The 17,234-nt window shown below is 37.7% G+C and overlaps 1 protein-coding gene across 3 annotated transcripts in view; it reads right to left on the bottom strand.

Annotated features, from left to right (window-relative positions):
* PRKCE (protein kinase C epsilon) overlaps nucleotides 1–17,234 on the bottom strand; it is a 285,653-nt gene that overhangs the window by 21,873 nt on the left and 246,546 nt on the right. For all 3 annotated transcript variants that reach the window (XR_014226241.1, XM_082276821.1, XM_082276822.1), the window contains exons 12-14: nucleotides 7,527–7,665; nucleotides 5,006–5,194; nucleotides 247–393 (exon numbers count right to left, since the gene is read on the bottom strand). Coding sequence is in view for 2 of the 3 variants with exons in the window: in XM_082276821.1 (XP_082132947.1) it covers nucleotides 247–393; nucleotides 5,006–5,194; nucleotides 7,527–7,665 (475 nt within the window). In the remaining variant the exon portion in view is untranslated. The remainder of the gene's footprint in view (nucleotides 1–246; nucleotides 394–5,005; nucleotides 5,195–7,526; nucleotides 7,666–17,234) is intronic.

The following is a 17,234-nucleotide window of genomic DNA, read 5'->3' as shown; positions in this document are numbered from 1 at the left end:
ATTAAAACAGTGCCTTGAGCTCTTTCATGGTTTATGTGGCCGAACATGAACATTTTCCTGTGCATTTAATTTATTCCTGACACTTACCTTCACAGAAACAATGACAAAGAAATCTTTTCAGCACTGTTTTTATGTTACTATTTCAGGCCCCAAATGCTGCATCAGGTAATCTCATTTCTCAGAAAAGCCAACAAGTAGAATTGCCAAACCAAGTTTTCTCTGAATCTTATACAAACTGTTACTTACAATCCGAGGTTTGAAGGGTGGCTTGATTTTCCTTTGTTCTAGAAGAACCCAGTCAATTTCCTTGAAAAATGGATGCTGCTTAATCGCATCTTCCCCGTTCTGCGACGCCACACAGCCAAGTCGCTTGTTGGGATTTTTTGTCATGAACTGCAGGGTGGGGAGGAAAGGAGGGAAAAGTTAAAACATGAATGGCAATAGCTAGAGACCATTTGCTGGTCAATTACACACTATAATTCTTAAAACTAGGTTTTTAGAGACAGTCCTCTTTCAGAAGGTTATTTCTTCTGGCCCTCCAAATTTCAGAGGTTTCAGCCAAACTATTAAGATTCAGAGACTCCAAACTGTAAATTTTCTGCAGGAAACTCTTTCAGTTTATTGTTGAGACCTCTTAATTTCATCTGACTGGGACTGCTAAAGGAATAGATTCTCTTTCAGCATTTCTAGTTCCAGCTTTAGCCAAAAGTACTAAAGGAAAGAAAGATGATCTTAAACCTCCAGAGACACAGAGTGATTAGTACCTGCAGAATGCTTCCATTGAGAATGGGAAGTTATGTCATCTCCCCCATGACATAACTTGCACATTCTCTTTCATTTTTAGTACACCATTAGCATCAGCAGCTGGAACTAACTGGTCTTCTCTGGTGTGGTAATTAATAAACTTCTCATTTTTAAACTATTACTACACCTGTCAGGAAAAAGCTGAATAACCAGTGTAAGATATTGATATCAACTGATGGGAGCTCAAAGTACTTTACTTGATTTTTCTCTTTTTTCCTTCTTTTATTAGCAATTGCTCTACTTATTTCCTAATTCGTGTGGACACAGAATCCTTGCAATTCAAGTAGCAAAGAATGCTGTTCTTATACACGCGAACACACTCACATTATAGAATTAGCTCAGTAGCTTTGCTGTAACTTCATATTCAGCCATTATATAACATTTTTAACTTTTAAACAAGTGTAAACAAAAGGTAATAATTGTTCAGTGCTTTTTCAAATTATGCATCACATTATACTACTGTAGGGAAAAAAAATAAACTTCGGAAAAAAAATCACTGTAATGCATGCCCTTCCAGTTATTAGGTAAGTAACTACTTAAGCCCTTAGGATGATTTTAGATAGCTAGATCAGCCATCTAGCTATCTAACAGAAGAATACCCTGTCTGTCATTTTAAAGGTATAACATAGATCAGCAAGGCAATTCTGTCTGTGGTTTCTGACATACACGCGCCGTTCTGAAGATGATCCTTCTCTTTGGTGTTGTGTTCAACTGCTCTGCAAGTTCTTCTGCAAGTGGACAAGTCCTATCTAAGCTACAGGCAATATTTCCTGTGGGCAGGAGAAACAAAGGTTTTGAAAGGATTACTGAGCTTTGGTAAGATCTCCTGAAAAACCACAAAATGGATTCCTACATTCCTCTGCTTTATTTCATCTCCAGGACTGGAGTGAGCAGGCCAGGAACCAGCAGCCACATGTATTGCAGAAACAGAACATGGAAATGACAGGATACACTTTCTGTACCATATAATCCAGGTATCAAAGAAGTAAAATATGATCCTAGTATCTGCCATGTTTTATCTGTGTTTTAAACTGGAGACAGGAAAAGTATCCGGACATGTAATTTTTTAAGAAGCCCAGGGCATGAAAATGTGACTAGACAGTCCAGTTTAGTGCTGTACTTCACAGACTTCATGAAGCTTTGAAATGGATGATGAGGGAGAATGTATTTTAAGAATGAATACTTAAACAAATTTATCATATGCATATATGATGAAATAATATCAAGTTTCTAAAGCAGACATTTAATTCCATTAATTTAATCCCTTTCTATTTCTGAAGCACAAGCTGACTTCTATTCCCTGTTTATCAACAGCATCAACACTGATGCAACTGTCAGGACAGATACAGCTGTTAAGTGTACTCTGCTGAAGAGATGGTTGCAAACAGAGCTGACATCCATAGCCATAAGCCTTTTTATTTTTCCCTACTAAGGCAGGAACCTCCTTTTCTGAAAGGAGAAGCCTTTTAGAATCAGCATTCCTACTGACTTAAATGATAACAGGACAAAATGTTACTTGGGGCGTGAATCAAGGATCATTTGGCTCCCCAAATTTTGCTTCTTGAAATAAATCACACAGCTGAAAAACAGAGTTCTGCTTCTGCAGCCAGAGAGTGTCATCCCGGTACACAGGGAACACATACCATAGAGACAACATCTCTCCATTGCTTGTGAAGAAGCAAAGAGACAATTTCAATGAAGAATTGTTTTCCTCACCACACAGGAAAGAATTTAAATAGCAATTCCTGTCAATTCACAGAAACAGCACTACTAAGATCCGTGGATTTTCATGGGATAAGCAACGTGCTGCCTTGTAATACTGAGCTTTAAAATCATCCTCCTTAGTGTTTTGTTGGAAATAACAGGAAAACTGTTTCTTCAGAAAATAAGACAACATTGTTACTTAACACAAGAGAATGTCTTCTTATTAAACTTTCTTTACATGCTGTTTGAAGGAGTGTAAAAATACACAGTTTCTGAAGAATAAAACCCATGTCTGAAAGCACAATGTGAGGAAATGAAGTGTTCCAAAGTTAATCCCTTGCTACCATTCAGCAGTAAAATACATAGACGCCTCTTTCTTTCCTCTGTTTTTCCTGTTCTTCACATGGACAAGTATCAGATGAAGAACACAAGTTTCAAACAGGTTTCACACCATGGATGCACAGGCAGCAGGTTGCTAAACGTAAGGAAGTGTGTTTTATTTATGGTGTAAACTGCCACAGCTCCAATCAATTGTATCAATTTTTGCCTAAAAGGCTATGACTACAGCAAGATATAAATCACCATGCCTACTATCAAAATGTAGATCCAGGAAAATAGGAAAATGTAGTGAAAAGTTAGCTTTAAAAGAAATTAGAGGCATTAAGGCCCTTGCAGTTTCATTCAGAAAAATATACAGATTACACCTGCATTCTACATCTGCATTTGTGTGTGGTCAGTGAAGGATGTGCATAACATTAACAGTTATCCATCTCACTCCTTGCATTACCAATGAGATAACACAGTAAGGCTCTGATTGTTAAATCCTCTGTACTCCTCTATACCACAAATACCTTCTCCTAACAGTTACAGTGGCTCTTGTACTACACACTTAACCCAGAGAGTTATCTGTTACATCTTCCCTTCCACCAAATGCTTTCAGAATAATAGAAAGGTCAATTAATGTAGATTCACTCAAGAAGCCTCTGGATAGCAAAGGAACAGATCTTACAGACTGTGAAACCAAAACACTACAGAAAATCTCCTGGACTACAGTGAAATTCAGATGTAGGTATGAAAACTGACAACAGCCCTTCCTTTACAATATGCCAAAATAACCCCTGAACCTTGGATATAAGCCTGAATTCTGCAGCTCAAGTCCATACATTTTAATTGCTGAAGTAAAATAATCAAAGGGTCTGGAAAAAGAAATGGATGCATGAAAGTATCATGTGAGCTAACAAAAAGCAGTAAGAAAGCTATTTGGGAAGAAGGGAGAATAAGTATTAATAAATTATTATCAGCAGTAAAAAATCCTGCATGTTCTCACTACAGTGAATGTAGCAAAAGGGATACTTCAGGAAACATTTCCGAGAGGTCAACTTTGACTTTTGCTTTGAATCACTGCTAGAGCATCTCTCTTGCTCACCGAGAAGGAGCCTCTAGACATTTTCATTAAAAGGTCAAGATGAGAATTTCTGCAGAATGTGTTATCTGTCCACTGGTGTTAAAATCACACGTTGTTTATGTTTTATATATAATTTCAAAATAACCCTGTATGAAGACCTCTGCAGCATTTTACACTATCAGGTGCCCTCTTAATTGAAAGTCTCCCTTATTCCAGATGCTGAAAGAAAAATATGTGGAAAGGCAGAAATTTTCCAGTTTCAAAGAAGGTGGAAAAATGGGATAAATAAAAAACAAGTTATTTTTTTAAGCCAAAAATCCTCCTCAGCTTTTCAAACTATGGGGATTGGCATACTGCTTCTGTATTGTTTTGCTTTTAATTTTAGGATGATACTAGCACAGAAGAAAGAATTTATGTCAGTGTCATGGTAATGAATGACTTTATCAACCTGGCTTTAGAAAGATAGTCTAAAAACTGAGTTTGCCCAGTGGCACACATTGACTGATTTAAAAAATTGTGGCATTTGGTGACACAAGTTTCTGTAAATCCACTACTCATCCTGAAAAATCCCAATCAGAGCAGAAACAGTCACGCTAAAGTAAGACTGCTTATCATGTGAACTATAAAATAGAACATGCAGCTCTAAATAAAGGGCTTTCTATCCATCTTGATGACAGGGGAAGAAAGGCAAAGGGACAGGAAATTTTGTAAGCAGGTTAAATAAAAAACGTTGTTTCTTTCATTACGTAGCGCTTCTCCCACTCCAGTGACCATGCAGCATATAAAGTGTCAAAGTGATAGCACAGCTTGAGCTGGTTGGGTTTTCCCTGAAACATGAATCTGCAATACACAGATTTATACAGTGTACAACTGCGTGGAATACAAACATTCTGTTCCTTTCCCACAAGTGGTGTAATTTATCCCAGGCCCCATTATCCTAACAGTGGCACTCTGAACTGTGCTTGAACTCCCAGTGGTGACTGCTCTCAACAACTTTTAGCAAATTCAGTTTTAATCAAGGAAAAAACCCAACAAACCAACCCCCCAGAAACTCATGAGGAGGAGGAGGAAAGCAAATAGTGGAAGACTCACTGCTTTTAAAATGCTGACAGCTTCTTTACTGAGCCAGACTGGATACAACACATCATCATGAAGGATGGATTCAAAGAGATCATCTTCATTGTCAGCTTCAAAGGGGGGTTGCCCAGCCATCATTTCGTACATGAGAACACCCAGAGCCCACCAGTCCACGGATGGACCGTATTCTAGCTCCTGGAGGATCTAGCATAGAAAAAGAGATTGGATTGAAGAGACAAGTGAGACAACTCTGTTGGCTGCACATTTGCTGTTTCAACATGATATACCCCTTCTATGCCCCAGTGCCTAAGTAGGGCTGAATCCATGCTGATTTCAGTAACAGCAGGCAGGGTTTCTTACCCATGCAATTTGCACTAACACAGCTAAGTGTCAATGAGATGTTGTTCTCAGAAGTACTGACGGAGTTTATCAGTCCCCTGAGTAAACGAGTATGCTTGTGAGCAAAAGAGCTGCATATCCTTCCAAGCTGTTTAAAGCAGGTCACACTATAGGGGGAAAAAAGATCACATATACAAAACAGACCCGTGGAAAATGTGAAGCATTTCCTTGTCTCTATCTTGAACAAAACAAACTGAACCAGCTTTTAATGCTGCACAGAGATCATCTGAGAGATTTATTCTTGTCCTTTAGGTAGGGCAGAAGGAAGCCAAAAGCATTTTTGTTCAAGTTCCTTTTACAGCATTAAACTGTTCTACAATACACTGCTGTAGAATTCACTTTAATTGCACTTGCTTTCAGAAAAACTGGCTACAACTTCTCAGGTGGCACAAGTTCAACCTTGTAGCAAATACCTTTAGTGGCAAGCAATAGGTTAGCACGATGGAGTTTTATAGTAGCACTTGGTGTTGCAGAACTACTGCTGTACCAGGAACAAGTTTAATTCTTGTCTGCTTTTCAAAAGAATGAAACTTGCAGTTTGGCTGCATTGGTTCAGCATGACAGAGAACCAGGGAAAGGAGAGTGGGTGCCTGGTTAAGGTGAAGCTGGCTGCCTTAAAGTGAGTCAGAATGGCAGCAAATCCACCGCCTCCTTACACAACACTTAAATGTTGCAGCCAGAAGGCCCATGGTGAACTGTTTGGGCTTAGTACAGTAGTTGGGAATCAAGACCAATATATAAAAACAAATTCAGTCTTAACATAAAAACAGAAATGAGTTTAACATTTGGATACACAGGTCTGGATCCCAACAGCATTCTTCATTGAAAGAAAATTATATTCTATAGCCACCAAATACAGAAAATTATATGTATACTTTTCAAGGGTTCTGGGCACTCTTTGGAAAACAGATACTGCTAAAGAAAAGGAAATTGAAACATATCACCACGGTGCAAGAGAAATAGAAGCAGGAGATAAACTTCTGCAATTAAGATGACAAACTGGAAGCCTCAGTAAAAGTTCCCGGGTTCTTATAATTGCTTTATTTTCAGTAATAATTTTCAAAGAATTTGTCAAAGGACTCAGTATACTGAATCAGAAAAGAATTCATAAAAAGCAAAACCACTATACTGGTATTTGTTTTCTTTCAATGCTGGAATACTTTTCAAACTCTGTAAGATATGCATTTATGTTACAATAGTTTAAGATGATTCACACCTTATCAGTTGTGCTACCAAAGTTGGACAGCCATAAACACTAACAGTATGGAATTATGATTTATTGTCTCTAATGAATAATAAATAACATTTTTTCCGCACTGCAAATTTATGGTTGATGAAAGACAAACCAACAACACTTCTCCATTAAACCAGCACACTAAACCTGCAAGTGGAAAGATGCACAGGTTACGAACTCAACTCAGCAGACAAAGTCTGCCTAGCAGAATAACTAATATTGAACTAACTGTTCAATATTGGTTCATTTTTAGGCACTTTGAAATGCATCTCATAATCTTAAAATCCAGGATATGTAAAAGCCACACTGCTCTCAGCTATTTCTTTTGTCCAATCAATGCCTCGAAATGTTATCAACTAATATGCAGCATCCATACCTAGTTTCCATGTTTCTGTGGAAGTCTATGAAGTAGCACAAGCATACTATCTTTCACTCACAGATATTTTAAAGGAAAAAAAATTATATTCCCACAAAGACTGTAGACAAAATGACAGCAAACATATGGCTTCTTCTGTATGAATAAGTTCTTTTAAATCTCATTAAAAAATAAAAGCATTTTTATAACTACTACAGACTACTAAGATTGCAATACTCAGCTGCATCTAGCACCTTAAAACCTGCTAAAAATCATCATAATGATGCTGAGTCAGAAATGAGCAAATGGAGAAGAATAATTTTAATTTCAGGAAAAAAATACTAGAAAAACCACTCCTATCATCAAGGAATAGTGCTTGTGAGCAGTAGAATAACCGATTTCTGCAAGATTGCCTACACACAACTGCAGCAGAGTCTTAGTCTGCATCTTAATTGTTTTCATCTACATGTAAAGAGTGTCTAGAATTATACATGTAACAGTCTGATGAATGATTATATCTGTACTCTTAGGGCAGGGCAGAAAAATACCTCCGGAGCTATATAGTCAGGTGTGCCACAAAACGTCGTGGTGGTCACTCCATTCAGAATCCCTTCTTTGCACATCCCAAAGTCAGCCAGTTTACAGTGGCCTTCTGCATCCAGAAGAATATTGTCCAGTTTCAGGTCCCTGAAATACAAAGGCCTCAAATTAAATCAACTCTCAAATTTTGATCATGGCTCTTGAATTTCATAATAAACTATAGAATTTGACAAATAAATGGTTTCACAAACACCACTGAGAGACTGTCCCTCACACGTGTGCATGAAAAGTTGGTAGCAGTCACTAAATAGACCTGGTTAAAGGCAATAAAATAAAGAAGCAGGCAATTACAAGAGTTTTGTAAGACCAGGCTTTTACTCTCTTTAGCTGCAAGAAAGCACAGCTTTTATGTATTCAAGACAGCACAGAAATATTTGGGAAAGATCTCAGTTTCTTATTTGCTACAAATCTAGCACTCTGTCAATATGAAATAGGTCAATGAAGCTATTCTCTATTTTTTGCATTAGTACTAAGCAAGGAGTACCAATTTATCCATACTCTATCATATGGGTTCAATTAATAGCTACTTTCAAACTTGGATAATTTTGAATTTCATTCTTAATGTATATAGCAACTCAAAGTTTAGATTGCAATGAGAGGGATGAAAAGCAGCATTCCCATCTTTGGGAACACTATTTTCTGCAGCTTAACCCTTCTCAAAAAAAAAAAAAAATTCACAGGAATATTCTGCATTCATTGTTAAAGAATATATCTTAGCAGCTGTTTCTGATCACTTGTTGTACAAATGTCTTTGTGTCAAAACCACACAATTGTCTGCTTATTAAATTGGGTCAGGTCAAAAAACGGTTGAGAAAAGGATATCCACCTTTCCTGTCTTGCCCTCTGCATATTTTCTAAATATACCATTGATGGCTATAGCATGTTCCAACACAATAGGTGCTAGGTACCATTTAACTTACCTGCCACTTGCCTTAAACTTAATTACAAAAGGATCTGGAAAGTCAGTGCAAAAAAGAACTCTCACTTGCATGAACCAGTCCCCCTTCCCAATTAAAACCTCTTCATCATGTAGAAATAATAACACAAACATAAAACAAAAGCAAAAAAATCCCACTTATATTGTGAGGAGCATTTTATTTTTATATTTCTGTCTAGGCTTTTAGGCACCTCTGATATGTATGAAAGATATGTAGCATATTTAGATATAAAATAGATAAATATATAAAAATATATCTATATCGTATTGTATGTATGAATGCATAGAGAGGAGAGAATCAAAAGCAGAACACATCCTTAGGTGACTTTGTTGACACTTTCTGATCAGAATTCTTTTTCGTAGAATAATTAGAGAAATTTCATTAGGTTGAATTGATTAAAAAAAAAGAGTGTGTGTGTAGGCAAGAGCTGCGTCAGAGAAGAGGAATAAAATCCCATGCCAGCCTCTGTAAATGAATTTCACTCCAAAAGCCTATGAAAAGACATGAGTTTTTTTTCAAAAATCCTTTATGCCAACAAATTTGACCTGAGTGAAGGATGAGAAGTCTTCACCTTACTCACAGGATGTCTTCCACAGAAATGTCTCCCTATTAGATCCCAGACTTCACAAACACAGGCACCAAACGTGGTGGAAGCATTCACCCACATTAATTGATTAAACAGCCCTTCCAAGGCTGCAGTATGTTAAGATTTTTTGTAGACATATTCAAGGCTACAGTATGCTGGGATTTCACCAGAAATGCTCTTTTCTGCCTCTCACCCCAATTTCAGTTGGTGGATTTTAGGTTTTTTTTTTTCCTTTGACACTTGTTAAACATTTTTTAACATGCTGGCCTATATATTCCTCAAGCAAGTACACGGGCCAACATAAAAATCAGGTATTTCTGGGACACAGTGGACTTGCTACTCATGTGTGCATAATCATTGCATGTCTGCAGTAAATCACATACTTGGAAGCACTGGAGAACTTACTGTGCATGTAGAGATAGATCGTGCTGTGTACACATTACAAAGTGGTTTGTGTGTGTAAAAGAAGTCTGACTGGCACAACAAAGTCCTATTTACCTCAGTAACAGTAAAACCACTGTCTCCTACACAAACTGGTTTATCAGATATGGTTTATGTAGCTGAAGTATACGCTGGCTGTATGTTTCTTGGAAGCAACATCCCCTACATCGCACTTTGCTATCTCTGCATCAGCTACACTGCTCTTGCAGGTCCTCAGTGGTCACCCACGTAAGGCCCCTTGGAGCAGACTACATATTTTATAATTCCTTAAGGTCATTAATTTCAGCAGTTCCTAAACAATCCAAGATCCAGCTGGCTGCAACATAACCCTACATATAACCATTTAACCCCTTAAGTAACCACCTCTTCCTACCTCTGAAAAGTGATTTGCAAGAATTGTCCAACGTAATGCCAGGGCAAACAGGTATCAACAGCTCTGTGTCCTCCCCACAAGAAGTCAAATAAACAAAATAAAGCTCCTTGTTTCAAAAATCATGTGCCTTCCCAAAACTGCTGCTTCAGCGAATTGCAAGTGTTACAATAAGAAGATCTGCTTTCAAACAGGATTATAGCAACATCAAATAGAATGTGATCATCAGGGTAAGGCTCTTGCAGATTGAAGAAGGAAACAAGATTGTAGCTGTAGCTTTTAACCTTCCACATACAGTGTTATCTTGGATGTTCCTTAGCTAAGGAAGAACACAAGCTATATTTCAAAAAGTCAAGATGTTCAGATAAAGAAATCAGAGTATAATTATATTGATGTAATCTTGGAACCACTTTCAGCCACAGGACTGTTAGAAACAAGGTAATAATACATATAAGTATTACAAGAACTCAAGAAATTTGAGAGGCTTCTTAGAATAATGGATCCACCTTTATTAAGTGTTTTAAGTATTAAGTGCTCATGAGGAGCCACTTAGATTATATCGTAACTCTGATCCCAGGACTTCCCCCTGCAGGCAGGTGACACACTGGAGTTGTTAGGACCTACAATCATTTAACTTTCATTTAATGCCATCCATATGGTAGCCATGGACTTGAATGGAGACACAGCCAATACTCCAGGAAACTCCTAAACTAAGAGAAACCTCAACAGCAATAAAGCACTAACAGTGAGGCACCATATAATGGATAAGGACAAGATACTCACCATTCTCTTTATTTCCTTAAGGGCTTGTATAAGACTCAGAAATTAGCAATAAAAATGTAACTTGACAGTGGGAAAACAGAATAAACATACTGAGTCAAGAGAAAACCAGGAAGAGTCTAATTATTAAATTCAGACTACCTGTAAAGACTGACAATGAAATTTTAAGCCTATCTGTAAAACCAGAAGTCAATTTAACTTTTTTTACTATTTACCAAACTATAATCTTACTTGACAGAACAAAACCATCTGGGACCCCTTCATCAAGCCAAAAGAGTGCAGTGAAGCCTATAAGCCTCTTCAAAACTCTGTTGAAGGCACTGAGGACATCAGCTTAATTACTCACGCAATAATGAAATGTAATACCAGTAGATTTGTGTTATCACAAAGTGCACCAGAGTTTCAAAAGAAATTTGGAAGAGGCTAAGACAACAGCAGTATGACTCCCATCAAAGTACATATGGGAGGTTAAAAGGTAAGCTGGGAGTCTGCCAAAGTGCCAAATTCATAGCTAGCCCACAAGATCACACGGTCCATAAAAGTGCTTGCACTGAAAATCATTGTCAATTTACAGTTGCCAGACTAAAAAAAAAAAAAAAAAAAAACCAAACCAAAAAAACCCTCAGAAAACCAAGAAAAACCTCACCAAATCCCTCTAATTCTGCAACTTTGGAAAAAGAAATCTTACTTAACTAAATAAATATGAGAGTAGGAATAGATAATGTGCTACTTAACACCTCACAGGAAAAAAAACCCCAACAACCAAAACATACAGAGAAAAGGAAACAAATGAGAAAGTAAGATAAAAAGAGTTGTCAGGGAAGCTTGTCTTTCCAGAGCAGTAGCCTCACTGAAAAAAATTAAAACTTTAACTTTTAGACCCGTATTTCCCCAGGACTGTTCTAAGACACAGCCAGCTCTCATACTCCTCCAAAAGTAAAGTACACAGCCATATCTGGAATGTAAAATAATTGTCTGTATGGATTGTTCCATTCTGATCCATTCTGTCTTTTATTTGTTTCCTGGATTTAATGCCGGTTGTCTATCTCTGAATCAGAACATACCAAATAATACAGTGTCAGATAGCTCAATGACAAAGGTCTATTAAATTCTTCTTTTTCTCATTTTGCATTCTCTTTGTAGCAACTAAGAAAGTCATCTGTGTCTGACAAAATGAGTTCCTACAACCTGAGTAATTAATTACATGCAACTGCAAACAACCTAACCAGTTAAGCCAGGAGAATGCTCAGACTGCTTGAATGCAGCAATGCTACATTAAGCTATTTCTCTCCTTTGTTTTTTTGCCAAGATGACTTGAGCAGTCATTGAATGAAATGCTGTGGGTTTTTTTTTTTTCCTTTTCTTTCTTTCATTTTTTTTTCTCTCACTAAAGGCTTTAAACAGAAATTTAAGCCTCGGTCTCTACTTCTGCATACCTGCCAGCATCACAATCACCTCAGAAGCTGGAATGACTGGCAGGATCTCAAGAAAGAATCAGGATTATGAGTTGGGTTTGTGCAAGTTGGAACAGAAGAGCTGGCTGACTACAGGTAACCTGTGAGAAAACTTCCGTAACGCTCATTCCTTGCTCCACACACGAGTGCCATGAGACACTGAGTGCCTGGCTTCCTCCAAAGGCTCAGTGGGCAAGTATTTCACAGGACTGGGTTCTTAAAGTCTGAATCCCACCAGCAGCCAGAGAGATAAGCATCTTGTATGAGGGGCACTGTGTGTCACAAGTGTCATTTAGATAACACACAATTTTCTTGTTGAAAGTAAGGCAGTTAAACAATCAAGATGGGTTTGGACCAGTAAAATCAGAAAGTCTGCCAAACATTACTAACAGTAGCCTTTCAACACAGTAAACAGCAGTGACTAAATAAATACATATTTGAAGGACAAGATCAAGCAGCTGAGAAACATGATCACAAGCTGGCAAGCAACCACTTACAGTGGTCACTTTACCACTTCTACTCTGACTGTTGATTGAGCAACATTTCACAGAATGAAGCATAATAATAATTACCTACAAATAACAACATTGGAAGGAATAACATTTATTTATAGGATAAAAGTTAAATGAAGGATTGTACCTCACTAAACATCTACAGAATATCAACATTCAGAAATATTTGAAAGCAACACAAGTCTAAAGTATGGAACTACTGCACAAGCACTTTTTTGGTGACTTTCAACTGCAATAAACCCTTTCAATAGGTTATTTGAAATCACTGCCATTGTTCCCCTGCATGGGAAAATCACATCCTCTCTGCAGGTTTTAAATAGACAAGCTGTTCCCACAAGAAACCACAGAGGTAAAAGGGAAACTTCCTCCAACAACATGGAAAACCATAAGAATCATTCTCTAGTTACTAGTGTTACTGAAATTCATAACTGAAGACAATATGATCATCATATCAATTAGAAATTTCAACAAGATGATTTTTTTGTCTGTTTAATTAAGCTAAGACTTCTACATCCCTAGAATTACTTTCTCAGTTACTGAGTGGTATCCAAATTGCTTTTGAGACAAAGATGCTCACCTATAACATCAGGTCTCTCACATACCCAGCACAAATTTACTCTTTGGTGTCCCCAAAATGCTGATTAACTAATGTATTAGGTTACAAGTCTAAGCAAATGCAATTATATATGGAACTAGTCAGAAAACAAACAGGAAAGTCAACAATTTTAAAGTTCTGATGTTAGCTTCTTTAGTGTTTAGATCTCACCAACTTAATCTCAGTATCCATACATAAATAGAACAGGACATATATTAGGGGACTGTACTTCAAGAGAGGATTCTTTTGTTGCTCTATGTATTTTAGTCACAACTCATCAGCAACGCTGTTTTTCCCCCCTGCAACAGATCAGAGATAAATGGGAAAATTCAAACCATACCTACTAAGAAAGCATAAACTAATAATAATTTTTTTCCCCATTTGGAAACCTCTATGGGAAAGAAGGAGCCTGTACTCTCTGAGGTTACTGAGCTTAAACAGGCAATAATTGCAGTGTCGTTGGGTATCAGGTTCTACCAGTGACCTCCCTTATCTATGTAGTAAAAAATAGGACACACACTGGACTGCTCATGCTTGTGAGTGAATTCATGACAGTAGAGCAGTTTGTGTTAGCAGGGAGGAAGCAGAGGGATACCCGAGTGAGACTAACAGTGAGAAAAAGATGGTTCTGCTGCTTTTGTTGTTGTAGGGTATCCCAGTTTTGCCTGTGATTATCTGAAAGTCTTGGAATTTCTCTGCTTTGTTTTTACGTTGATCCATTAAGTAATTACTGAATTTATGATACACATTTTTTGTCACTGTTACATTACTTTATATCATCAAAGAATAAAGAGAATATAAACACAAACACTGCAGTAGAGTTGTACTCAGTAGTATGCAGAAAAATCTGCTGTGGAGACTTGAAAACTGCCACTTTCCAGTGTCAAGTTTGGAATAAAGTGAATCCACCTTATTCTGATGTGCATCAGTGTGTAATTGCTAATGGCAGATGAATTACTATCACAGACTTGGTTTCAAATAAAGCCAGAGATGCTATAAATTCATTTTCATCGAAGAAAACAGTAATAGCTCAGATAGCAGGCTAGCCATAAATGGGAAATGTTGACTTTTAATGTGACCATAGTGACACTCTCTTGTCAGGCATGCTTACTTTAAAAAACACACACATTTACTTTCCTTACATAACACAACATCCACCACCCTGCCATTTGCACAAACAATTTGCGGACTAAGGGGTGGCAGAGATGGGTGGGGGGACGTAGCAAAAGGCAGCTTGCTATCTACCCACCAAAGACATAGAGGGAGATAAACAGATGATCACTGTATATGGCTCTGTAAGTCCTCATTTTTACAAGGCAAAAGTGAGGCTTGCAGATGTATAACAGCACCTCTCCAGCAGTGCCTACCATGGAGAAACTTTGCAGGTCAGCCAGGTCCCAAAATGGAGAAGAAGGCTGTAAGTTAGGACTTACACGGTCCTGTTTACTGATGTCTTAATGACATATTAAACAAAGGTTTAATATTAATTTCCAGCAGCTTAAGGAAACCAATGACTTTTATAATAGCAGAAAAACATTTTCTTTAAAATGATTTCTTTATATGGCTTTCTACTGGCTTTGACTATAACTTTATTACAATTGTCGGTAGCAGCTTGGGACGTTCCTGTGCCTGATCTGCTTATCTTATTATGCTGGGTTTCCTTTAAATAATGCGCAGGCAAATAAATATATTGTACTTAAGAGCTTTCCTTTGTATGACTTTTCCTTTCTTATTATTTTCACATTTTTATTTGTGAACCGAAGTGAAATATGTACAAGTTCAAATATGCATTATGTAAAACATTCTCTAAAGTTGGCTAAGCACATAAGGGAGCGGTCTCTATTTCTCTATCAAGAGAAGGTTGCCTTATGCATTCACATCATAATAAACCTCATCCTTCATGACTCCCACACCTGGGAATGCAACAATTTTTCCATGGGTCTGAGACAGGAATGTGATATAGCACTACAATGCTGCCTCTTGACTTAGCTTACTGCCAAAGACTTGATTTAGACAAGCTTTTTGTAGGATCCCAGTGGCAACACTCCCTTCCCATGGCCCACAAACCTGGAATTTTTGTACTGAATAAGAACTGCCACGAATGGACCTGGCTTCATGTTAAGCCTATTGAATAGGACAAACGACGTGCCTCAGAAACTTGCAGCTAAAGTAGATAGCAAATGATTTTTTGCATTTTGTAAGGTTTCTTGAGATTTTACAAACCATTTGTATTTCTCTCTGGGTGAAAATACAAACTGTTCAGAGCTTTTTGTGAAAGTAAGGTAAACAGCCCCCAGCGTGGTGCTCCAGCCAGGGATTGGCTCTGCATGGGGCTGAGCTGCCTGCAGGTCCTGGTCCCCCAGGCCCTTGCTGAGTGTCCCGACATTAAGGTTACTGCAGTTCCCTCAGGGATTTTCCTCCTTCTTTCTCATTCTCTCTACCTTGGTTAAAACCACCATTTTCTTACTTTTTCCTTGAAAACTGTAGCTGAAATATTCTTAACTGGCTCTGCATACTCAGGGTGGGAACAATGGCATGAAATCTGTCCTACTGCTAATGGTATTTACTGTTTCAGCCTCCACTACAAAGCTCATGTGTTAAGTCATTGCTAAATATGTAATGTGATAGACCTTGTCCTCACTGACACCTTGGTGATCTCACTGAAGACAAGAGAAGTCCCCAGGCTTAGCCAAGGACTGACTCAAACTGTGGTATGCTACGCTGTGAGGTTCAGTGCTCTTATTTTTGTATTTCAAATAACATAAGACTGTGTATTATAACAATAGGTTAGGTGGAGTGCAAACTAAAAGTGCCGACTATGTATGTCCATAATCCTTTTAAAGAACATGATACTTAATCATTATTTGATAAAACCACTTGATGAAAGACAGTGAAAGGATGGTGCAAAGCTAGAAAAGATCAGATCTAGTTTTGAAAACTCAATTCTGAAAAAATATTACCAGAAGCTTAGAAAGCAAATTTGTCAGTAGACAGCCTAAAGAAGTTCGGATCTGCTCAAAAGTTTTTCTTTGGAAACCAAAAGCAATGCTGTTTTTCTTTCTTTTCTTTTTCTCAGTGACCTCAGTACGTAGGATGACAAAATCATTATCATTGAACAACAATGGAATACAAATCATGCAAGCAGAAAGAAAAGAGCACTTGCATTTCAGGCATACAGTTTCTGCATCTAACCAAGAAGACTGAAATATTTCCTTCTCCTTCCAGCTTTCGAGTGAAGCTTTTGTACACAGAGTAGATAAACATAGAGCCAACAAATGCATGCCTATCTATTTAGCACCTTGCATTTCTGTAGCATTTCTCACTGAGCTATCTCAGCAACGAATCCTTGTAATAACCCACAACAAGAATCTTTTATCTAATACAGATATCAGGAAAAACGGAATTAAAAGATACATTGTAATCAACCCCAATTGCATCAATTTTCAAAATTTACCTTAAACATGGATTTAACTAGAGCTCTGAAACATTTTGTTCTGGTTTTAATTTTGTATTCTGTGTTTTCCAGGATTCTGACCAGATTTATGCCACCAGTCATCAGAGGTTAATTGAGGTACTGTGGTTTGCCCCAGGCTCCCTCCATGGCCATCTCCACAGATATCTTCAAGCAGATGACACACAGAACATGTGGGCTGCACAGCTCCCTACAGTAGTCTGTCCTTCTCCACTGACTGTAAATGTACTCCAGGAGAAGCAGAATCCTGACTTGGAAGCTTCAGTTGTGTTCCTAAAGTTAGGTGAGATGAATCTGAGCCTTTGTGTACATTCAGTATAAGCTGCTTCCTGGCTTCCTTTATTCCAGCTAGAGATTTCATCCAAATTAGTTGTAAAACTTCCATTTTTTGTAGCTGAAAATCAAACAAAGGCAGATTTCTAAAAAAGGCCTGCATTTATCTGACTTCTTAGTCATGGTGGAATTGCCACACACACTATTTGCTACGCTTTTAAGTTATTTCCTCTAA

Source organism: Coloeus monedula (assembly GCF_965178545.1).
Source record: "Coloeus monedula genome assembly, chromosome: 2".
Taxonomy (NCBI): domain Eukaryota; kingdom Metazoa; phylum Chordata; class Aves; order Passeriformes; family Corvidae; genus Coloeus; species Coloeus monedula.
This window is presented reverse-complemented; position numbering and strand designations above follow the sequence as displayed.